The 24,910-nt window shown below is 33.2% G+C and overlaps 1 protein-coding gene and 2 long non-coding RNA genes across 4 annotated transcripts; 1 reads left to right on the top strand and 2 right to left on the bottom strand.

Moving 5' to 3' along the window:
• Positions 1–1,172: 1,172 nt before the first annotated feature.
• On the bottom strand, positions 1,173–6,103 carry LOC106368019. Its single transcript, XR_007321972.1, has 11 exons — positions 5,206–6,103; positions 5,036–5,113; positions 4,849–4,953; positions 4,678–4,762; positions 4,305–4,529; positions 4,025–4,171; positions 2,586–3,649; positions 2,391–2,490; positions 2,267–2,304; positions 1,674–1,930; positions 1,173–1,563 (listed from the first exon to the last, which is right to left on the bottom strand). It is a non-coding gene; the product is annotated as an uncharacterized LOC106368019 (long non-coding RNA).
• A 6,330-nt stretch (positions 6,104–12,433) lies between these two features.
• On the bottom strand, positions 12,434–17,060 carry LOC125585091. Its single transcript, XR_007321971.1, has 2 exons — positions 13,200–17,060; positions 12,434–12,690 (listed from the first exon to the last, which is right to left on the bottom strand). It is a non-coding gene; the product is annotated as an uncharacterized LOC125585091 (long non-coding RNA).
• A 3,969-nt stretch (positions 17,061–21,029) lies between these two features.
• LOC106409247 (polyadenylate-binding protein 2-like) lies at positions 21,030–24,210 on the top strand. 2 transcript variants are annotated; one of them, XM_013849904.3, is made up of 5 exons: positions 21,030–21,153; positions 21,222–21,261; positions 23,275–23,336; positions 23,441–23,880; positions 23,969–24,210. In XM_013849904.3, the coding sequence occupies exons 1-5, from the start codon at positions 21,109–21,111 to the stop codon at positions 24,057–24,059; spliced, it is 678 nt and encodes a 225-aa protein (XP_013705358.2). In that variant the 5' UTR covers positions 21,030–21,108; the 3' UTR covers positions 24,060–24,210. The 2 variants fall into 2 exon arrangements, with proteins under 2 accessions (XP_013705358.2, XP_013705359.2); XM_013849905.3 differs by having other exon boundaries at positions 21,031–21,153; positions 23,278–23,336.
• The last annotated feature ends 700 nt before the right edge of the window (positions 24,211–24,910 follow it).

Here is a 24,910-nt window from a genome sequence, read left to right as displayed (position 1 = left end):
TCGCCTACATGAATACTCTATCTAAAGCTTATATCCTCTTTTTATTACTTGTTTGATAATAAGTATACCTAATTTATATATTCATTGTTTTAAATAAACTAAATGGTTTTTTTTTTAACTTTAAAAACAATTTTCATACAAAAATTAAAACAATTTTTGTAAGAAAATGTTGTATGAGTTAAATACACTAAAACTTCTACAAAATTATTATTATTTAATATATTATTTTTTTATTATAAACAGAATAATATTTGACAATGTAACTATAGTTAAAATATTATTCATTGATTAAAACCAGTGTAAAAATATAATCTAGATATTCTCAATTTATTTTACTTTTACCACTAAATACTATTTAATTTTACAGTTACTATCTTTTATCTTTTGTAATGTTTATATACGTTCTAACGTAATGTTTTTTCTTATATGCTTGATTACAATATTAAGGATTAATGCATCTATTTAATTGTTTAGGGGAATTTAGAATATATTTTCGGTCCAAAATTATGATCCAAAACCATTATTTTCATATTTTCATTTTTAGTAAAAACATTTACTGTTTTGAATTAATATCACATTCTAATTCGATATAACTTCATTGATTTTTATTTCCGTAAAATTTCTTTCATTATTAGTTTTTTTTTCTTACTTCTAATTAACTTTAGTTTTTATTGTTTTTGTTAAACTTCATACATTTTTGTGATTTTTAAAATTTTTTAATTTTTTGTGAACATAAATGAAAAACGTTGACATGTTGTTGTTCAATGTGGTATTAGTTTGTCTTCTCTTATGGTTTCCTCATATTTCGTACTCTTTTTGTGAGGACTCAACCTTGGACAACACTTGGTTCAAAACATATGGTATTTACATGATAACTTGCGAGAGAGTTTTTTTTTAAAAAAAAGACATTTAGCCAAATGAAGTTAATTAAGTAGATAACTAATGTTGCACAAAATAAAAACATTTTATTAGTTCATGATGCATGCTGCTCAACAGGATTACTTACGAAGGATGAGTTGTTTTGTTTCACAGATTGTTAAAATGTTAATGTCAGCGTTCATTATAGAACAGTCGATTAGTCACAAAAAAAGAGAACAGTTGATGGTTAGAGGGGTTCAAGTCATGGTTTAGTTGCGAAGAGCTTCAATGGTCAAGTTCAAAAAAGAAATGAATGCGCTGAACTGAATCTCAATCAATTAAGATCAATGTGTAAAAATCTCTACTCCAGATAGTGGTGACTATTTACATTAGACTTGTTATTAATGTGAATACACTGATTTGAGAAGAACTTGATAAGTACTGGACATAGAGTATACATCACGCAAATGTTTGTTCTATCCTCACTCCATTTCAGAATCTCTATAGCTAAATTGAGAGGTGATGTTCGGGTGCATGCTCTTGCACGAAGAAACTTGAACTTAACTGGCATGTAATTGAATGCAAGCTGACCCAAAGTGGAGTGACCACTGTTGAAACTTGAAACGGTAAAAACTGACCACATGATTATAGGTCTTGGAACTCAAATGACTTCAGAAGTGTTACATCCCTTCCGCCATATGGAAACTTTTTGAATTCTCAGAATGAGAGATTCTTATCACATTGGGTTTTCAAATGCTACTACATAGATAAAAAGAGAGTGGAATTTAAAAATATAATAGTAAAAATACTTATACCTTGGAGAAAGATTAAACTTGGGAAGCCTGACGATGGAGCTATAGAGGACCTCTCAGACATTATAGAGTTCCATTGCGATGAACCTTCAAATTAGCATATGTGTTGTGTGCTTAAAACTATATGAATCCTATTTTAAATTGCAACGGAAACCATTTATTTAAAGATTTCTTTCCTTCAGACACCAAAGAGCACAGTGTATAGTAGTTATAAGCTAATACCTCTCTTTTGGAGTAAACCAAAGTGATTCAGTTGAAACCTGCAGTGAGCATCAATGCTTAGCCACCTGATCAAAAAGCATCAACGCCGAGCCACCTGATCAAAAAGTATCAACGCTTAGCCACCTGACCATGGAAACAAAACAACTAATACCAGAGGTAAGCATAATAGATAGATGGAACATGTATGACGTATCTCCTCGATAATGGGAACGTCTATTTCACAACTTTGTACTTTGGAGAACACATGACTAAACAAAAGAAGGGGTTGGACAGTATTTATTTTCACATACGTGGGCACAAAGGTTCATATTGTTAAAAAAAGGTTCTCAGCTCTAAGGTAAAAAAAATTGTTAAGTAGTAATGTAAGAACCTACCTGAGAAGTATGGTCCTCATCCTCTGAATCCTCCACACCTGTAACCAATAGCAGTTAACATAAAGCCCCAAACTAATTCTGGAACACTAATTAAAGTGTGAGTGGAAGCCATGAGTGTACTCACGGATAAGGCAGATAATATATATGCTATTTCCATTTCTCTCAGCTTCCTGAAGAGCTAGAATAAGCAACTTCTTTGGTGTCAGTGTTTCTTGCAACCTAACCTTAAAATTTTCAGTGAAAGTGTTAAAACCTCCAGAAAATTGATCCAAAGTCGAAGAAACAATGGAATATTTCTGAGCGAGGAGGTGATGCTTACTTGTTTCCTGAAGAAGAAGCAACTTTGCTTATCCCTTGCAACTTCTTCAGTAAGTTTAATTGCCAAATAGACAGAAGATGAATGAGACCTGAGGAGAGAAAAACAAACTAACAATTATAGAATATGTGTTGTGGAAGTACCGAAGCAAAAAGAAGGATAAAAAAATATGTTGGCTGCATCTGTTGAGCCAAATCTTTCTCTTTCTGTTGAACCAAATCTTTCTCAAATATTTAATCTTATATTTATTTTGATTACTATATTTAAATCTAAAATATCATTAATGAATATAAATAAATAAATATGGATCTAAAATGTGTATTAGATAAAATTATAAAATCTATTTGAATTTAAAATTAATTCTAAACCCAAACATCCAGATTTTGGATTTATTTATTTTTAAAACCATCTTATTTTTTTAATTGTTGCACAAAACTGAAACCAAACCAAATGTTTGTCAAACCGAACCGAATACAAAACCAAGTTTTTATTACATTACCAAATCTTAAATCGTATGTGAATCTTATCAAAGCCACGTAGCAACAATTCAACGTTCCAAACACAAATCATCTGATGAATAACAGTACAATCCAAGTCACAGATATAAAACGACGCTATCTTAAAGTCTTACCATCCATACAAAATGGATCACCACAAGATTTATTCATTTGCAGAAATGTAGAAAACACAGAGAGACAAACAATTACACGACTCAATACACTTCAACATGCCATTGCTTGTTCTTCCTAAGCTGAGTAAGCTTCTGCTCCCAGCTTTCACCTCTCTCTTCTGCAACTCTTTTGAGCGTATCCTGAATCCCAGGCATCATTCCTTTAAGCCCACAAAAGTAAATATGAGCTCCATTGTCCAAAAGCTTGAAGATCTCATCGCTGTACTCCTCAATCTTGTCCTGCACATACATCTTGCAGTGGGATGCAGGCATGTCATCCCCATGAAAGTTCTCATCTAAATCGTCCTCGGAATCTTCCGTTTCATCATCAACATTGTCAATGTACAGCATCCTCGGGTTGGTAATTAGACATTTATTTAGTTGTATAAAAAAGCACCTGCACATGTCGAGAAGAACCTTTACTACAGTACTCTGAAAAGAAGCGACCACAACAGTATCTTCTTACAACTGATTTTGGAATAAAACCACATAGACTTAAGTGTATAGACGATTACTATCTAAATGATGTTCTGGACACCATATTAATCTTTCGGATAGAAAGATGCTAGCAATCATCAATGTTTGTCTTGTTGGAAATTGGAAATTGTTAGAAGACAATAATGAATATAAAAACCTAGCAAGCAAAGTTTTACCTGATCTTTAGTGTGATATTCAATGAGAGAATTAGATACAGAACTTAAGAAAAAGAACCAGTATATCATATTTTTCAAGACAATGAATAGAGGCACAGATAATGGAATCTAAGACTGACCTAGGATCCTTCCAACACTGGTGCACTGTCACCAAGCGGTTGTAGCATCAAATTATTTTGGAAGCTGGAGAGTTTTGTCATAGTATTCATTCTTTGGTATTAGCTTTAACACCGAGTAGGCATTTAAACTCTGCAACCTGCACATACCTGAAACAAAGAAAAACAAAAGAGAGTGGTCAATATTAGGAACAATGAATGATAAGCTTCTGTTTAGAGAAAAAAATAAAAAAAATCTGTGTAACTCTAAGAGATAAGGTGATGGAGGTAATAATAAACTCACGGTGGCTTTAGCAAATAAAATACTGAAAACAATTTTGCATCCAGCGTTTGAATATTGTCCATGTCCTTAATAATCGACCAATCAGCCTGAGCTTTGCATCGTTAACTTTTAGCTGGGGATATGTCTGCCTCTACATGCTTCAGCCTCATAATTCTCTCTAGCTCTACCTCTCTGTTTTCAGCTCTGCTACTTCTCTGGCTTTGTCTTCTAGCTCTATATCGCAAGCTTCAATGACATGGTAAAAGTGATTTGAGTTGGTAACGAATAGAGAGGGAGATGGTGAAGTTTGTTATAAGTGTTAGGGATTGGTTAATTTTTTTTCAAACTCCATTTATTCTCACAGAAATATAAAAATCTCAGCCTAGCAACAGACCTTGTATGATCAACATGAAAGAGATCCTACTGTCTCAACTGAGTGGTTTAGTGGTTGTTAAACCTTGTGCTTGCCCAGCTGATGACTGAAATAAAACAAAGATAAACAACTAAAATTAGATTCCCAGGTTTTAGTTTATAATATAAGGAGAGAGTAAACTGTTTAACATACCTTTTTCTACATGACATCTTTCTTCGATACAAACGTTCCGCAGCAGTTGGATCAGAATAGATGTAAATCGTTAGAGAGCTCTTGGCCAATAACATCATTTTCCACCTGAAGAAAAATAGCAGAGAAGGGAACATGCAGTGATTTATTATATCGAGCTCAACTTATCAGTGAGTGAGACATATATTACCAGGAGTTCAGCAATTCTTTTCAACTGAGTTTCTTCACCTCAGTCTGATAACGGAAGGGCTGCAACCAAAGCATCAAACTTCACCAAAACAAAATACCACGTCAAGGACTCAAAATAGCAGAATGAAAATGACATGTATTAACTAAATCTTATGAAAGAAGGAGAGTAACCTGTTTAGCAGCCTTCACAAGATCGGCACTGAGCTGCTTAGGTTGCACGGGAAATCTGAACTGGAGGAGCATCTCTTTGGAGTGTACCGACAGCATTGAAAGTGATATCCACAAAGCCCTTTCAATCAACTGGAGCTCACCATATCTCCACAAGCACCAATCACGCTTCAGATCACAACCACTCCCACCGACTTCCTCTTAAAAGCTTTCCACATCACCAACATCCACAGCCACCTGCCTTAACCGAGCTGGATCCGGATCCCCCGCAGCATCAATCGCCTCCAAGATCTGCGCATTAACCTCCTGCTCTGTGAAAAGAGTGTCCGACAACAGGTTTATGAATGTGGAACCAAAAGAGGCTTCCTTGTGAAGAGATCTCCGACACAGCCGTGACCATGTATTTCACGGGTAAGGAAGCTCAAGATTTAGAAGAGTAGAATGATGTATTTGTCAGGGAAGACCTTAGAAGAGTAGAAAGGCGTTTCTGAATCATCAAGGGCACTCTGAAACGGATGTTGCTCAAATGCTTGAACGGCGATCTCATCCAATCTCTGGTAAAGTCAAACGAAATCGATTCTATTAATGAAGGCTGAACTTCACAAAAATCAGAATCGTTTTAATATAAAAGGGAGAGAGGCAAGAAAGTGAATAGGAAAGCGAAATTGTATGGTTTTTCACTTTAATGGAGTTTTAATAGTTGAAAGACAAAGTGGAAAATGGAAGAGAAAGAGGATTTGTAACCGGTGTCTTTATTCTTCAAGTTTCTCCGGCGGAAGAAATTAAACAGAGACGAAAGGTCATTTGTCAATGGTGCTGACATGTCATCTTGTGATAGGTTGATTTAATTTGCATACGTGGATAGGCTGGCTGATGCTCATATATCCCTTTTAGTATAGGATAGATTTCAGAATAGATATCCAGTTTTTTTTTTTTCTTAAAGAACCAAAGAAATCAAAACGTTAAGAAAATAAGGTTTCGTAATTCGTACTTTCAATTACTATTTATTGTGAACGTCAAATATTGACAATTATAGCAAGCTTACTAATCATAAGATACGTACTTAATAGGGTGAATTTGCCAAATGACCAAATTTGAAAATGAAATTAAGTGCAGAACATTGATTTTGACATTATTAAGTCTATAACAATTATGTCAACTTCTATCCGATACTATTTTTTTTATTCAAGTTGCCAGTAATAGAGAGAAAAACTGATGACATCAACAATTTGACACCACACAATTAATTATCACACGTAATACAACCAACACCGCACTTTTGTTTAACACATAAATATGCATCTGATTTTTCTATACCATATCACTAAAATTAATATGATTCAAAATCCACTCACATCTAGTAAATACTAAAACTCCAAACCTCAATTCCTAAATACTAAACCCTAAACTTTAAACATCACTATTTCATCTAAATACTAAACCCTAAACCCAAATATAAACCTTAAACCCAATTATCAAAATCTGAAAATAGTATATAATATTATGTAATATTAAACTAAATCCAAACTTAATTTTTGAATAGTATAGGACTCCAATCCAACACACAACTCCTCAATGATAAACTCGGACCTAACTTTTGAATACTAAACCCAAAAATGCTATCACTAAACCCAAACCTAAACTTCCACCTTCTAAATACTAAACCCTAAACCCAAGTATAGATTCTAAACCCAAATAGAATGGAGCAAAATACATAGTATACTACAAATTGGTGAGAAAAAAGAACATTCTTTATTAATCGTCAAATGGAACATACATAATACGGTCACTAAACCCAAACCTCAACCCCTACCTTCCAAATACTAAACCCTAAATATTAAATATTAAACCCTAAACCCAAGTATAAACTCTAAACCCAAATAGTATAGAACAAAATACATAGTATAGTACATATAGTTGTAAACTAGAAATTGATAAATAATTAATTTATCAAACAATCGATGGTACAATAATACAACAACCGTAGCATAATATTTAGTTTGGTACTTGCGAATGGTACAAAAATATAAGAATCGTACTATACTATAATTTTCTTTCACTACATATAGTATAGTCGGCGAGTTCATCTTCTTCACATCTTCCTCTTTTTGCAGACATGGTGATATACACATTCACTAGTCTAGAGTAATTATTCTTCACCATACCATATCAATACAACATACTATAACAATTTAAATAACAATGAAAAAATCAAGATCAACAACATTAAAAAAAAAACTCAAAAAAAAAAATCGTGACGTCACCTCGTCGTTCTCTACGGTGCCATCTTCTCTTCCAAACTCAATTCCACAAGCCCAGAATCCATGTTCTTTCTCCGTCTAGTGGTTTGTGTTTGTATGTATGAAAAAGAAACAGAGATTGGAAGAGAAGAGGAAGAAGAAGAGAAAGAGATGTGCACCAATGATAGGCACAATTTATTAAATCATATATTTAAAATTTTTTTAATAAATAATTCTCAGCAGGTTACACATGTTGAATTGAAGGGTAATATAGCATTATTACATAAAATACATATACTGTAGATGAAAGTTAGGGGTTTTAGTTATCTAATGAATTATAATTTGTTTGAAGGTTATACAGTCCAATTCTCCTACTTATTTTTTGCACAAACTTATATTATAAAAGGCTCAAAGAGCAACGTTTACAACTGAAGTAAAAAGTCCCGGAGCCAAGCTTGACGGAAACCTTACAAAACAACTAGAGATAGATCCATATAGGGGCGAGTCACGCTCAACGAAATGAAGAAACCCAAAGAGAAGATCTATTTTTGATCCCATGGCGATTGTTTGAAAGAACAATTGATAGTCGAAAACGACGTTGATACACCTATAAGAACCGGTTGAAATGTTATCTGGCAAGAACTTTAGGTGAGAAGTCCAATTCTTCTACTTAATATGGCCATGAAAGGTGTAAAAATAAAGAAAATCGTTGGGAACGAGTTGGCAGTGCAAGTGGGACAGGGGTAGCTGCAACATTTTGCAAACATATTAATTGTGATTTGCAAATTAAATTCTGTTTTTCTTCTGATTCAGAAAAATAAAATAGATGTGTGTTTCGAGATCCTTCACGCCACCGTTTCTTCGTCTTTGATTGGACCTATTGCTCAAGTTCCCGCTTGTTCAAGAGAAGAAAATTAACAAAAAGAAATCGAATACAAAAAAAATTAATATATTAACAAGTTGTAAAAAGTTTTGTACTTTCCACCGTCTTCTTATACGATCGGATGATGTTTTTAAATCGAGACTTAATATGGACGTGTACGGCCTTTGACACACATTTTGGGTCAGGTTAAGGTAGGTTTATCATTTGTACTTAATTCCCTTATTATATTGACTAGAGGTATTTTCCGGGCGGAGCCCGGGTTTATTCAAATAATGTTATATTTAATATCTATATTATAATATATTACTTCTATGTAATAAAAATATAAATAGTAAATTGAATTAGAAATGAATAAAACTTATAATTTTTTTTTTCTATTTTTAATATATTTGGGATGGTGCGCAAATGTGAAATGAATAAATAATTTATGAAACCTTAGTTATTATCCAGAATATCTTCTGTTACATATTTAGGTTATTAAAAATATATATTATTATTCTCCATATCGCATATTTCTTTGTCATAAGTATTATTTATATCATATTGATGTTTTTATTTATATTTTATTTAATCTCCTATAATATATTTTCTTACGATTATAACATATTTCTTACAATTATAATAAGTAAAGCTAATTTAAATACTCATTGCTTTAAATAAAATTACGTTAATAATGTTGTATGTGTCAAATACACTGAAAATTCTATGAAATTATTATTATTACCATATTTTTTGTCAGCAATTAATATTACTATATTATTTGTTTACTTATAAACAAAAAATATCTTACAATCTAGCTATAGTTAAAATATTATTCTGGATTAAAACTCTGTGTAAATGATAATCAAAATATTCTTAAAATATATTCACAATTTATTTAAATTTTATTATTATATATTATTTGGTTTAAAAATTACTATTTTTTTTAAAATACAATCAGGTTATTACGTTGTTATTAAAATGAATATTTATATACCAATTAGGGGAATTTCGAATATATTTTCAGTCCAAAACTATGATCCAAAAAACATTATTTTCTTATTATTTTTCATTTCCAGTAAAAAAAAATCTACTATCTTCTACTAATGTCACAAATTGAAAATATAAATGATTTCTAATTCGATATGGCCTTATTATTTTAATTTAAACTAACAATATTTAGTGATTTAGACTATTTTTTTTTCTTACTTTGAGTCTTTAATATTTGTTTTGTTAAACGTCATATACTATTTTGATTTTAATCTTTCTTTATTTTTTGTGAACATAAATTTTGAAACGTTTGTTGGCCATTATTATTTAATGTGGTATTAGTTTGTCTCCTTTAAGGGTTTCCTCAAATTTTCTTAATCAAAAACAAATCTTAATTGTGTTTTCCTAAAAAGATGGAGCTCTATTAACAACTTCCATAGAAAGCAAAACTGGTCTTACAAAGACGGTTAATCTTGTAGCTGTCTTTAGAGAGGAGGCTAAAGATCATCAACTGATTTTTGTTTTTATCTTGTGTGGTTCAGTGGTTCTTTCATCCGACTTCTCTTTGTTAGAGTCAAGGTCTTTCTTTTGTTAGTTTTTTGCGATTGTTTAAATTCCTAAAATAAATATTGCACATTTAGATCAAAAATGTAATTCCTGCGAAAGACAAAGTAATGGAAAGAGTACAAAGAAATCTGCAATAAACTAACATGGTGCAATTGAGAGAAAACAGAAGTACATGTTCTGCATATTACAATTCCAAACTGTATCACAATTCACAAGTAATTTGTCAACATGATTTACTCACTGAGCTAGTTTGTGTCTCTTTGTCTCCTTTAGCGCACCCAAAGTCTTGGCTACCATTTTCAATGCCTTCTTTAGCTTCTTTACCGTCTTCCTCTCTTTCTGGCAGGTCCTCCAAACACTGCATCATGGACTTCTTTATGAGCGATCTATACTTTGTCTTCTCCAACAGATTCATCATCACACTCTTCAGGAAGCTCAGTACCTTCCACATTCCCTGTCACCGGCTCACAAACCCCAGTTTTCTTGCACCATCTTTTGATGTAACTGTGGTAGACATGGGGGACATGAGCTGCCTCTTCAAAGCTGCATCTTCTGGCTAACCTCCTTTATTCAGCTAGTATTTTGCGCCCTCCACATCAACCATCTCGTCTTTTTGCATCATTTTCTCTAGAAGAATGAAATGAATCTGTAACAAAAATATCAATTATGGCCACGTCAGCCAGCTTCCAACTGTCAAAAGTACAACAAATTGATTCTCAATATTGACCAAAAAAAGGTTCCTTGTGAGCTGAAAACAATGGAAACCATCACAAAACACCTGATTGTAAGAGATTAGAGAGCAAACCTGATTGTAATCTGCGGAGACGCTTTTCTTGATCCGAAGCATTTCTCTATGTGTCTTCTTTCCGTACTACGCACAGATTGTGTATTCTCAATTTTGTTCATTTACCTATTTCTTATATTTTTATTGAATTTTTTTTGCATTCACATTTTTCTAAGCTCTAAATTTGATTTTGTATTTCAAACAGTTGTTTCTGTTTTTTTTTAAATAGTCGTTTCCGTTTCACCTTTTCAACTAAATATTTTTATAAATTTGCGATTTAGTTTTAAAATTTATGAGATTGTATTTTTAATATAAAGCTTATGTTATTGCAACACATATTTTCATTATATGAAATAAAAATGTAATTCGATTAACACAATAAAGATGAAGGTAGTTTGAGGGTTTTTTGTAAACTTAATATATCACTTGTGTATACAGCTTAAATAATATTAGTTCACAATTTTACCATAAGTAAATGCGTGAGGAAAAAATCTCTAATAACGAACTTCCAAGTATTGTTCTAGGTTAACGTCCACTTTGAAATCAAATGTTATATACCAATTTTATATGTGACTACCTTTACTAATACGTATAATGGTTTTTTACTGAACTGGAAAAAATAGTAGTTTATAACACTTGAAAGAAAAAAAAAGTAGTAGTTTATAACAGCAGCATGGATTAAAATATGAAAATACATTATTATTATATAGTGGTGTCTTATATTTTAAGTTTAAAGTAATTATTTGTTTTTAGTGATTTTTATCATTGTTTAAACGTTTTTCACATTTTTTTTTCATGTCTAATTATTATAGTTAATTTTGGTCTAATATAATTTGCATGATGGTTTAACAAATAAGCTTTTTCAACTTTGAAGCAACCATTTGCTAACTCACTGTAAGAAAAAGTAGTGTACAAATCAATAAATCAATATATCACTGAAAACTAATCTAAACCTGGAAAGGAAGGAAAATAGAAAAACGCCAATGAAAATTCTGGAGACATGTTATTCTTATTGATCAGTAGCCTGAACCACATAAAAACTCAAAAATGAAACATTGCCTATTTAAAATTGATGAAAGAAAGCAAATGAATAATGTTGTCATGCCTTTAAACTGGGAATAGGTCATTTTTTTTATTTTTCATTCTTAAATGCGTAGAGAGAAACAAAATGCAATTCAGAATAAATATGTCTAGGGAAGCAAAACCTCTTTCAACGTTTCCGGAATCCAATAACAAATTTAAGAATATGTTGGGAAGCAATGAAGGGATTAAGGAAGCGAAACGTTTCTTAACATTTCCTGATGTTTTACGCATAAACTCATTGTACTTTATTTGAAAATAAAACTTATCCACTTGAAGCTTCTCATAATCAGGGACTGAAGAACCTCCGAGCATTTTCTGAATGAATCTGAAGGAAAACCAAAGGAGGATCTTAACCAAAATTCTCGAGACGTGAAATTTTCAACAACTAAAACCAAAGGATCATATAGTAGCAGGGCAAGATTTTACAGAAACCTTTAAGAACAGTAATCTTATTTCAAGACCTAAGCAAAATTCTCAACTACTTTCTAAAGAACATGATTAAATTATATCCGTTGACCTAATTCATATTAGGATTTGGTTCAAAAAATGTATCACTTGGTTCAGAAAAACTGGGTTTGAAGATTATTTCACTACATTATAGTATTCTCTCAGGACATAATTTATTATGGTTATAAACAAAATTCTTTTCCAAAACTTAAAAAGCAGAGGAGGCTTGTCATAAAGCTCATACAAAGCAACAATGACTACATTGAAGACCACCACTGTGTTGGCATAAATCAAGTTATTATTCAGAACAGATCGTGTTTAAAAAAACATAACTGTCGCAAAAGGTTAAGTAATGGTGGAATACAGAAAAAGAAACTACACCTTTGGTGAGAGTATCAAGAACTCCACTCCACTGGACTCGATACTTCGTGAAAACTTCTTTCTTGGCTTCCTTCTCTGACTCAAACATACCAAAATTCAGAATCTAATGAAACAGTAATGGGCATCACCAGATCCTGTGAAGAAACGAAGATGGAAATAAATAGGTTACACATATTATTCTTTCTTAATTTCATTCAGACAGGATGGAAAGTAATATATATATACCAAACAAAATTTGATCTTTGATTTAATTTGTTATCTTGATGCATGGGAAGCTTCGGCCTATTTAGAAACTTGAAGGGTTAAAGAAAACAAAGCATTCTCTAATCACTCATTCCATCAACGTAGCTACCGAATAAAAATGATCATAGATATCAGAAACAAAGACCTACCCAAGTGACGGCTTTGATTCTTCGTTTCAGCTAACAACGACAGACCAACTAAATAAATTTGGCTTTCAAGTGGATTCCTCCCCTGAATAATTTAATTTAAGATCATGAGCTCCTATGAAGTTGATAAACAGTGTTAAAACTCTAAATAAATAAAAATGGTCCATGATATACAGACTCATAAAAATGGTTTTCATCAAATAACAAAGTTATATAAGAGAGAAGAGTTATGAAGAGAAAGAGAATAAACATACTGTATATTCCAGAATGGAATTATGCCAAACCAACAGAGGTAGTTGTTCACATGCGTTATATCATAGACATTGAGATGAACCTGTGTAATGGCATCTCCCCTCTTCTCTTCACTCCCTCAATTGAGCCTGAGCTCAAAGTAGGCAACCACATTTTTACTCACAATTGTAACTTGTAGTATCTCAATTAACAGTCACAGTCGATTCAGCCCTTTCTTCCTATGACTCTCCAAGATAAAAAAAAAAACAATTTTGAAATTTCATCAAATTAGATAGAATATGTATTATCTCATTCGAGACAGAATCAAACTCGAATCTCGAAGTTCCTTACTCTAAGAACACTACATATCAGTGGGTCTGCTTCAGTTCTAAAGTCAGAAGTTGACATCAGGAATCCAAAACTTTTTAACATATTTTTTGGTCTTTAAAGGAATACAAATACCTTAACGCAAAAACACACTTACCCTTCCACCGAGAATCCACGAGCTCAGAACTTACAACACGTAGGAAGTTGTCGAGTTTGTAAACTGATCCTCACATCATTTTAGGCAATTATTTTTGAATACGTCCTGGCGAAATGAATCCTTGAATAACAGTTCCTGCGAAGAATAACATAAGCAAAACCAAAATAAGTAAGTGAGGAACGGTTTGAAGTAAATAAGTGGGAACTAAATAACTACGTTTTGGAGATTTCATGTACCTGTTCGTCGATGAGCTAAATAAGTGGGAACTAACAATGTTTTATATGCAAACGAAAAAGTGATAAGCGATGAAGTAGATAGAGATAAAGCAAGAAAACAAACACCTCAGTGGTGGTCAAAGTTCTAAACACGTTTATTTTCATCCATTTTTTTTAAACAGAGCAAACAGATCATTGGTGGTAGTAATCTTAAACTCGTTTATATTCATCAAATCTCTAAACAGATAGATTACGAAGATTTTATGTAAGTGGGAACTAACAATGTTTTTTATTAAATAAGTGAGAACTAAAAACCAAATTTTTTTAGAAGATTGAAGATTGGAACTAAGTTAAATAAGTTGGAACTAAAGGTAAAAAAATTGAAGATTTCATATAACCTTTTCGTCGATGAGGAGCATCTTCAGGCCAATAAGCGTCGGGGTTCCAAGCCTCCCAGAAGTGGATCAGACGGAAGCGCAACTGAGTTTCGTGGGTACCTAGAGAGAAATCTCTGAAGAACATGACTTCTTCATCAGAAGCAGATGAGACAGGGGACTTTCCATTTGGTTTCGTCGCCATGGATTGAGATTAGAGCGGTTCTAGGGTTTAGGTTTGTACAAAGAAAGAAGTTGAGTATATAAAGAAGCAGGAGAAGAGGGAGCTGAAACGAAATCATAATGAAGAAATTAATTGATCGAAGTTAAGTGGAGTATTGATTGTGTAGAAGACGAAGAAAAGAGGGAGCTGATACGAAAGCAGTCGCTATGGTTTCAAGCGGAGAAGACGAAGTGGTAGGAGGTAGATCCTCGTGACTTCCGTCGTCGGGGTCCTTTCATTTTTTTAGATTTCGGCATATGAAAAATAAAGCCCAGACGTAATACAAATGAAGCCCAGACGTAGACTCACTCTAAATAATAGATAAACTTGAAGCTTAGACGTAAGCCCAGGAGCCCGTCTGACGTGTCGAAATGAAATGTTGTGATTGGAAGAATATTTTTAATGACGTGGATAGCTTAATATCAAAGGATATATGGTTTTTGGTATTGTGATTTTAAACATTATCTAGAAGAGAATGTCCTAGGCAATGTAGAAGATCTTAAACCCAATAATCAAAGATTATTCGTGGAAAATAAATTCTTTTTTTTCGTGGAAAATACTTTAGATTATTAATCTACTCTGTTAATTTCAACTCCTCGTGGAAAATACTTTAGACTAATCTACTCTGTCAATCTCAACTCCTACCATATATTTTTTGAAGTGATTTTTTATAAATACCAAACAGAAGTAAGACCTTTAATTTATTTTTAAATCATTCATTGTTATGCATTGATTAACATTTTCCACACGGTAGAATCTAGTCTTTTCATATAAATGACTAGTATTAGATTACGGTTCGACCTTGTGGTTTGATAAAAGTAATCGAGAAAATAACAAAAACAAAGAAACTGCATTACAAGATAGGGGATGCTAGGTCCTACCCATAGTTATGCCAAAATCTATGACGACATAACCACCTTGAGCATGACTGTGGTCTGTAGTTGAATTTGGTGGCAAAATCAAAACCCAAGCGCCAAGGGCATCCGCCTCTATATCCAACTTGAGCCCAGTCTGTATATGGTCGCAAATTCAACTAATGCGTGATAACAATTCAATGCACACGGAAATATGTCATTTCTTTTGGTGTTTCACAGTTTCAGCATCATATATGACACTTGACACATAATAGAATGGGAAATATACCTCACTTAAATCTTTAATTATATACAAGTTTCACTGGTTGATAATAGGCACATTCAGAGAATCAACAATGGGAGCTGAGCTAGAAAGTTTGAACAAACTATTTCAAGCAAATTGGTCCGAATGTCATCCTCGTGGCAACATCCACAACGATCAATCAGAATAAAAGAAAAGAGAGTAAAGCATACTTGTAGCTAAACCTAAAGCTAATTAATCTATCATATGCATCATAATCTTACTTGTCGAATTTGGACAAAGGCACATACGATGATGATATGTAAGTGTATGCTATCAATTTCTACTATATTTTTTTTAGTTTGGCATGAAATTTACCATTTTATTGGTAGTAAGAATGTCTTTAAAGAGACTGTTAAAGTTGTTGATGTTTTCGTTAGGAAAAAAAACTGGCAGACGAAGCGATTTAGGCTCCGAATGGTAACTGCGGGTTGAACGGTGCGGGGCAAGCGGTTCAATTGCAGTGCGATTCTTACAGTTATAAAAACGTATAGATATATGGTATATGTAAATATTTTTGTTATTGTTAATTGCGGTGCAGTACAAGACGGTTTGTAATATTCAAATCCTTAGGGTAGATATATTATGTTTGAGTCTCTTCGAGATACAAAATAGGTGGGCCAACTTCCAGTAATAATCCTTTCTTTTGTGCATTAGAAGTTTTTCTCCAGCAACATTGGCTTTTTTTTTTGAATTTAGAGCATCTCTAACAAGCTTTTATCCTTTTATTTTTTGAAGATTTTTGCATTCTAACAGTCCTTCATGCCCTCAAATTTTAAGTGGGTGAATAATGAGCTCTCATAAAATCTTATTTATTTTTTTGATTTAGTCCTTACAATTATATATGTTCGACAATATCATGTAAAATGCTTTAGTCCCTACAATATTTACTTTTTGCTTTACATCTTGCGCGGCTTTTTAACAAGTAAAATGCTTTTTCCATGTTTTATCGGTAACTAACTTTTTATTTTTCCAATTGGTAGTTGCGGCCGGATAGTGCTTTTCGTGAGAGGGGTTGACCATGATTTACCGGAGGACGTTATCAAGCAACAACTGGAACGAATGCTCAAATTGTGTAGAGAAATCGAGAGGATATTTTTCCTATAAACTGTGACACTGGTCGCTGTTTAAGGTTCCAAGTCATCTAGTTCTCAGTTCGTTGTAAAATGTATTGTTTAATATTAAATGCTAACTTAAGATTTTTTTAATACAATTTCAGATACATTTATATGGATCAGAAAGGTAAAGAAGCGGAGGAGATGAATTCAACCTTTATTGGAGATTGTAAAATCGAGGTTTGGAACTGCACTTTTGATGTGAGATTCAAGAATTCTGGCAGCATCTCCAACCCCGTTCTATTATTTCTCTAGAATGAAGTAAAAGTAAATATGAAGTAAGGAATGTTCCAATCCAATTTCATATCTCACTTCATAATGGAGTTTACTCCATAAATGGAGTAATTTATTTTTTATTTGTTCATCACTTCATTATGGAGTGAGAAATGAAGTAGGATTGGAGCATTTTTATTTTATATTCACTTTTACTCTATTTTAGAGGAAAAAATGGAGTTTTACATTAGAGATACTCTAAGAATCTAATTAGGTACTCATTCTGTTCCTAAATATAAGATGTTCTAAGTAAAATCCGCTTATTAAGAAAATTACTTTTTATCTAAAAAGTATTATTAAAATTATAAATTAAAACTATTCAACAAATTACAAAATAGAACTATTAAATTTGATTGGTTACACATATTTTGATAAAATTAAAGCTATCCAGAAATATGAAAACATCTTACATATTGGAACATAAAATTTCTTCTTAACATCTTACATTTCAGAACGGATGGAGTATATGAATTTGTGATTGTTTCTCTTGTTAACAAAGTAAATATCATGTTTAATATTGCATGTAAGACACGTTTATATAGATCACTTCCATGGTAGCATATTAAACAGTAAACATCATATTTTGTTTATACAAGTAATGGTGGTATTATTATTATTATCCTAAGTTTTTAATAGAATTTGTAACTTCTTATAAGGGTTCTTACATGAGGTAACCATATCATAGAGTTTTTAATATAGATTGTGTATACCTTTTTATTTGTGAGAGTTTCTTTAAAAAAAAATGTTTTGTTGATGTTTTGTTAGTGAACAAAAAATAACCTAGTAGGTGAAGCAATTAAGAGTAGATATATTATTTTTGAGTCTTTTCAAGATACAAAAGAGATGGATCAACTTCCTTTATTATCATTTCTTTTGTGATCTAGCAATTATTTCTGTACAAGTTTGGCTTATTGTTTTGGTACTTAGGCTTTAAAGCAAAAAAGGAGAATCATAACTAGTGTAGTAAGATTTTAATAATATTTGTTAATCCATTAACGTGGATTAAATTTGACTAATAATATTTGTGAAATCAACATCATTTTCAGTATTTTTATGCACAAATTATGTATTAATCAACACTGGACATAAAAATAGTACTACTTCAATGATTTAATGTAGGTATGGAACCGGACCGAACCGAAGTTTTGTCAATTCGGTTTTACGTCGGTTAGTAATGTAAAACCGATCGGCATCCCTAAAAAGCTTTCGAAGAAGATTCATTCGTTTACACAACTTCACTTCGAATCCTACCTTAACGTCAATGAAGGTTTTTATGACGGCGAGAAAAAGAAGACTGAAACTTCCAAAACTTACTACTTTATTAGGGTTATTATGGTAGGAGAAGGATACTCATTTAAATTTTAATAAATGGGCCTAACTGAATTTTCATAATTTGCTGGATTTGTGATGAATTTATAGTTTCATGATAAATGGCGTAATTGAGTTTATAATATATGGCAGACCCACCGACAACAAAGTTTGCCCTAATAAGAAAATTCTTCTTCTACACTATCTCAATAAAAACACGTTATTTTATCAACACAGTTACCTCATCTCCATCCAAAGCTTCACCTAGTAAATCCAGCAAAAATAATTACCATGTTCTTCCTCTGATAGTTGACGATTCATCTCTGTTACCGTAGTCTCGGCCCTTTTCTCTTCAAGATCGCTCGCAATTCAATAGCTCCAGGTACGAACCGGACCGATCTAATCCATTACCAAACCGGAATTTATCTGGATTTGCAACAAAAACCGAATATTTCGGTTCAGTTCGGCAACAAATTGTAAAACCTGAACTAACCGATGCCGAACCGACCCGAACCGTACTTAATTTCGGTTTAATCCGAATAAAATTCCTCAATCCGAATAATTCGGTAAAAGTTCCTCCTAATAATATCATGATGCTGAAATTTCACTAAGAAACCTAATAAATTGATCTATTATATTCATAAAATAGTTATTCTATTTCATTTAACAAGTTAATAGAAAATACCATTGGTTCAGATTACACCAATTTTTTTTATATCTAGTATCCACTTAGCTGATTAAAATAACAATAAATTTCTTAGGCTTTAAAACTTTTTAATTTGATGTAGGTTCTAAGTTTTACATATATATAAAAAAATAATTGGGAGAAAAAAGATAATTTAAAAGGAAACATGAATCATCTATAGTAAATAACAACTATTAGAAAAGTAAATTAGACTTTTTGTCGACGAGAAAATAAGACTTTTGTTTTGTTTTCAAGTTTATTTGTTTTATTTATATGACTAACATATAATAACTGTATAAAACAGAAACTAAAATTGTCATTAAATGGATCAAAATGAATCAGATTCTGTCATTTATTGTAAGAAAAAAATAAGTGAAATCCAAGCACCAAACCTGCATCCTTAAAGTATAAGGTCCATCAAACGCTTTTTATGTCATCTTAATGCTATTTTAAAAACATATATTATGCTATATTTGCTGGACTGTTTATGCTTCAATTAGATTATGATCTTTATTTAATAAACATATGCTGTATAGTTAGGTAATGTATAGTACTTTTGTGATGATTGTTTATGTTTTAATATGATGTTGATGATGATGATACTATTTACTGTTTTTTTTATAGATAATTCTTAGGTTATAGCTCTCATAAGAGGCCAATATGCAGTGGCCAAATTAAAGGGATCTCGTAGACCACCTCTAGATGCTAATATCCTCACGGAGGAGATCCATCCTCGATATCAATCAGAAACTCACGTTGTAGATCGTCTAGAATATCTAAGTCATTTAATGGCTGGAAAATATGTGAAGCAAATGATCGTTCACTACATGTCACGAGGATTTGATCAAGCTGATCAAGAAGAGTTTGAGATGCTAATTGAAAACTATTAGCCAAAGGACATGTTGTAGTAGGGTTTGATGTATTTCTAAACTACAACAAAGAATTCTCGGGACAAGTAAATACACAAAACTGATATTATTCTCTTATACGTAGCTCTGATTAATGTTATATAATTTGTCTTAATATATTGTTTAAAAACAATACAAATGAATTTCAGGGAATATTCAGTCCAACAGAGACAAAGTGTCAGATGCGTGCTTATCAGAAATTTCCGAAGCATTGTGTGGTTTTGATGGAAAATGTGTACAAGTTCATGGCTCAGTGATCCAATAATTTTGGGAGGGACATGAAAGCTGTGAGGAAGATTTTGGAGACGAGGGTTTCGTTCAATTGGCTTGGCACAAATGTCTAATCAGATAAGTTTCGTGGAGACGAAGGTAAAAACTTTTCTCTAGTTGTTTCCATTTAAATAACAAGGCTTTTTAGTAGTTAATTAATGTATATTTTGTGTTTTAGGTATGATCAATAAAATCTCATCAATGGCATCATTCTCTCATTATCTATCGTTTCTGTATATTGACTTTCTTAATGTATATGTCACTTTTTTATGTTGACTTTCTTAACATATATATCATTTCTGTGTGTTGACGTTTTTAACGTATCTGTCACTTTAGTTAATATTAATTGACTGTTAAGCAAACTAATATTCTGTTATTATGTAGCCTCAGAACTCTTAATACACAACAAATCTCACCACATCAACTTCAAAATTTGAACAAGAATTACACAAACGTTGATTTCTCTTACTCGGATATTAGTCTATTTTATAATCACTAAACAAGTATGGTCTAACTAAAAGCAATCAATGCAATCCAATATTCCAAAAATAACGAAATCAATAAAATTGTTTATGAGCAAAGTCACATATATATTTAAAAGAACATTTTATTTAATTTATACATTCAAATTATAAAACGATTTAAAACTTATTCAATTAAAAATAAAATATTAATCATTTATTTGAAGATAGTTTACGTGTTTATAAATGTTTATAGCCATGAATATGGGAAATCCAGTGTTAAATTGAACATTAAAACTTTCATGTCCAACTTCACATCACAAACAAAAGCCCACAAAAGCCCAGTTACACACCGCCCAATATTAAGGGAAACGGTCTTCTAGGGATTCTTTCTTCTCGAGCTCCCTATTGAAACAAACCAAAACCGTGCTCGGTCTTTCTCTTCTCTTTTAAATTAATCCATGGACGAGAGCAAGCTCAAGAGATGCTCCACTTCATCCACCCATGTAATTTTCTTCTTCTTCTTCTTTAATCACTTTTGTCTCAATTAATTGTTTTTGTTTTGTTTTTTTAGGCTGAAGCAGTTGATGAGGCCACGGATCCTTTGCAAAACGGTAAGAAAATAATTGAGTTTCTCGTTCTTTGCTATGCCAAGTTCTTGTTGTGTGTAATGATACTTATATTTTTGACGCATATATTACCTATGCTCATGTTTATTTCTTTCTTTTTTTTGTAAAAGATTTAAATGAAATAATGCTTTCGTTGAGAACTCATGTTTATTTTTACGTGGTTATAGAAGAAAATTAGGTTCTCCTGAACTACATTCTTGTAACGGCCCGGTTCCTAGCCCAAAATTTTCTTAAGGAGAGCCCGGTAAGACTGCAGCCCATTAGGGTAAATGACCTAAGGTTCCCTCCTTTTTCTATAAATGAAGTTGCATCTTCTCATTTTTCTCTCATTCTGAAACTGGAGCGAAGCTCTGCAGAGATTTAGAGAGACTAGGAAACCCTAGCCGTCAAGCTTCTCTTTTCCTTTTCTCTCTTCTTCTCTCACGCCTCTCTCTCTCTCTCTCTCTCTCTCTCTCTCTCTCTCTCCTTTCTCTTTCCGTTGGATCTCTTCATCTCTCCTCGCTGCGAGTCCCCCGAGATCAAGCGGAGCCGCCGGTGGTGGTGGTCGTCCAAGTGGTGGTGGGGTGATCGGCCGAGTGTGGTGATGGTGGTGGCTGTGTGGTGTTGTGGTGGGGACCAGATCTCGTCCCTCTCTTGTTTATTTGTTCCAGATCTGTTCAGATCTCATCCCCTTTGTCTCTTGTTCCAGATCCAGATCTAGGCTAAGGTGGAGTGTCTTGAACCCATCTTGTTCCCATGTACTGTATACTCCTTTATGTTGAAGTTAGGTTTGATTAGACCCTGTTTGAGAGTTAGGATGATAGAACATGGTTATTACTAGGTTGATAGATGAATGGATCATGATGCATAAGAACCCTCATACTGTTAAATGGGACTTAATGAACTGTCTTGTGTTGTTGTGGTGATGATTGATTGGCAATCGATACTTGTATGTTTGGATGTGTAGTCCCATGAGTGGTTTGTGATTAAAGCTAGGATGCTAGAAAGAAGTGAATGCTAAGATGATAGATGACTACTGATTGTTATTGATACTGTAAGTGAAACCTGAGTGTGATGTGTATTGTGTGTGACACCGATAGCGGGTGGCGTCTAGTGAATGAGTTCAAGTACGAGTCTAAGTGTAAAGGAAAGTGAATGAGAATGGGAATGGATAAGTGAAAGTGAATAAGGATGTGAAAGGATAAGTGAATGTATAAGTGAATAACGTTAAGGTTAAGCATGGGTTGGAAAATCATATAGAGTCTAGAGGGAGTACGTGGGGTAGTAGTTCTACGCTAGGCATCCATAGGAGCTGTGGTTGAATCCACAAGAATATGGAGGCACCCATAGGAGCTGTGGTGGAATCCACAAGAATATGGGGTAAAAGTCTAGCGAGAGCTACCCACGGAGAAAAGAGAAAAGATGAGCCAGCCGCGAGAGGCGGGATATAAAAACGTGCATTGTAGAGTCCTTAGTTCATGGTTGGGTATCTGGGTGTTAAAGGTGTCATAAGATTGAGTCGGTCTTGTATGTCGAGTCGGTTAAGTCTATGGTTTGATGTGTGTGACAATGAGTGAGATCATTGTACTGATTGATCGCTAGGTTGTTAGAAATGTATAGAATTGAATGTGTGGAAATAAATGATGATGATATGAAATGTTAAGATGCATCAACTGATTGTAGTGGCTAGTCAGCCCTAGTTCCCGCATAGAGTAGTATAGAGTGTCATGCGGGCAGGCTGGTCTAGAGTCACTTCACTGAGTAACTTGTTGCTCATCCCTCCCTTTCCACTTCCCTGTGCGCAGGACTGTAAGTACAAGTATATGGATGTGGGTGTGACCGTATTTCAAAGAAGGTTATGCGTCCGTCGACTCTTGGGACCAGTAACGGGACACGTATGGTTGTCTAAATGAGTAGACACGTGTCGATAACGCCCTTTCGATAACCCCGGTCGGACGCCGGGGGATCGGGCCGTTACAATTCTGTTAATTTTGAACTTGTGTCTCTTTTTTCTTTTAGCAGACAAAAGAGAGTTGGATGATTCGGAGACAGAAGTTAATAGTCGGAAAAAGCAGAAGCAGGTTATGTATGTTTTGTCTTAATAATATTGTACACATGCTTAGTTGATCTACATCTCTTTAATTGCAAATAATAGAATCCTTGTTTGCTACTTATTTGTCTACAGGAGGAAGAAACCACAGAGAAGAAGAAAGAGTGTTGTTTCGACACTAAAGATGCAAAGGGAAACAATGAGCGTACAATATTCGTCACGGGTTTTGATAATAGCGGTTCTAGGGATGAGATCAGGAGCGCACTGGCTAAACATTTCAGTTCATGTGGAGAGTTGACGAGGGTTTTTGTTCACATCGAGTGTGAAACTGGTGTTTCCAGAGGATATGCTTTTATTAATCTGAAAAACCGTGTTGGCATTGAGGCCGCGTTAACTCTCAATGGAAGCGACTTGGGAGGTCGGAAGCTTCTGGTTACAATGGCTAGACTTAGAGACGAATATTATGGCCACTTTAACTTTAAAGGCTGTGAAATTTGTCGTGCTAGCTATGCTGCCGGCCGTCTGAGACTGTACAGATGGAATCTTCGAACTGGTGGTGGCAAATTCAGGCGCTTGTACGTCAAACATTTTTATTGTTTTTTTTATTCTTGTAAACGGATTAGTCTTGTTGTTAATTTTGTGGTTTTAATGGTATTATTGCAGTTCTCCAGAATTTGAAGAAAAGTGTCGTCGTCATCATGAAGAAACAATGGCTTCTCGCAAGATGAACAAGTCTAAAACCAAAGAAGGCTAATATTTTTACTTGTTTCTCGACTAGCTCCATCAAACGGCTTTTTTATATTATCTGTATGTTCTATTTAAAAAAACATATATTATGCTATTTTGGCTGCAGTGTTTATGCTTCAATCAGATTGTTAACTTTCTTTTATAAACTATGTTGTATAGTTTTCTTTTGGTGGTTTGAAAAATTGTTAACAGGGATCAAATACTACGGAACTGTTTTGATGATATCTTGTCTGCAAAAGTATGTTGGCTGATGCGAGAAATAAAAATCTCAGTCTTAGATAAAGTGAAAGTGTTTTGTACTGGTAGAAAACTTGGTTCTTCCATGGAGCAGAGCCAGCAACTATAAAGTTGAGTTCTGTAGGCAAATTAAATAGTATGCTGATGCATGGTTGGTACTCCTTTTCTTCAAAATCGAAAAAAGTGTAAGAAACTAGCTCGTATATATGATTGATGTTAATCAAAATTCAAAACTTTACAATAACCAAAACTACAATGGTTCTTCTTCCTGTTGTAGTGAAAAAATATTAATTAGTTAGTTTCCAATATTTTAATAGTTTTAAAATATTGGAAACTAAATAGTATGCTGAATATTCTCTCTTGTACTTTTGATGTTCAGTAAAATTATGTCATGAACGTTCAATGAGTACTTTTTTGAGCATGATGCATATGCTCGGCAATGCCAAACTAAGATTGTGATGTTGGTATTATTTGGTCAAAATTCTTGTACAAGATAGCAAGTAAAAACATATGCATCTATATCGTTTTAGCGAATGAACGAGATAATCATCCTCTCGGTCTTCATCACACGGAGAAACGTGGTGATGTGATATAATATAGTGAATGTAAGGGACAACGTAT

Source organism: Brassica napus, chromosome C4, assembly GCF_020379485.1.
Source record: "Brassica napus cultivar Da-Ae chromosome C4, Da-Ae, whole genome shotgun sequence".
Taxonomy (NCBI): Eukaryota; Viridiplantae; Streptophyta; class Magnoliopsida; order Brassicales; family Brassicaceae; genus Brassica; species Brassica napus.
This window is presented reverse-complemented; position numbering and strand designations above follow the sequence as displayed.

What these genes read in the sequence shown, in the direction of transcription:
- LOC106409247 (XM_013849904.3), top strand. Translation starts at nt 21,109, where the DNA reads ATGGACGAGAGCAAGCTCAAGAGATGCTCCACTTCATCCACCCAT. An exon ending in GCTCCACTTCATCCACCCAT is followed by an intron (nt 21,154 to 21,221) that starts GTAATTTTCTTC and finishes TTGTTTTTTTAG; the next exon opens with GCTGAAGCAGTTGATGAGGC. An exon ending in GTCGGAAAAAGCAGAAGCAG is followed by an intron (nt 23,337 to 23,440) that starts GTTATGTATGTT and finishes ATTTGTCTACAG; the next exon opens with GAGGAAGAAACCACAGAGAA.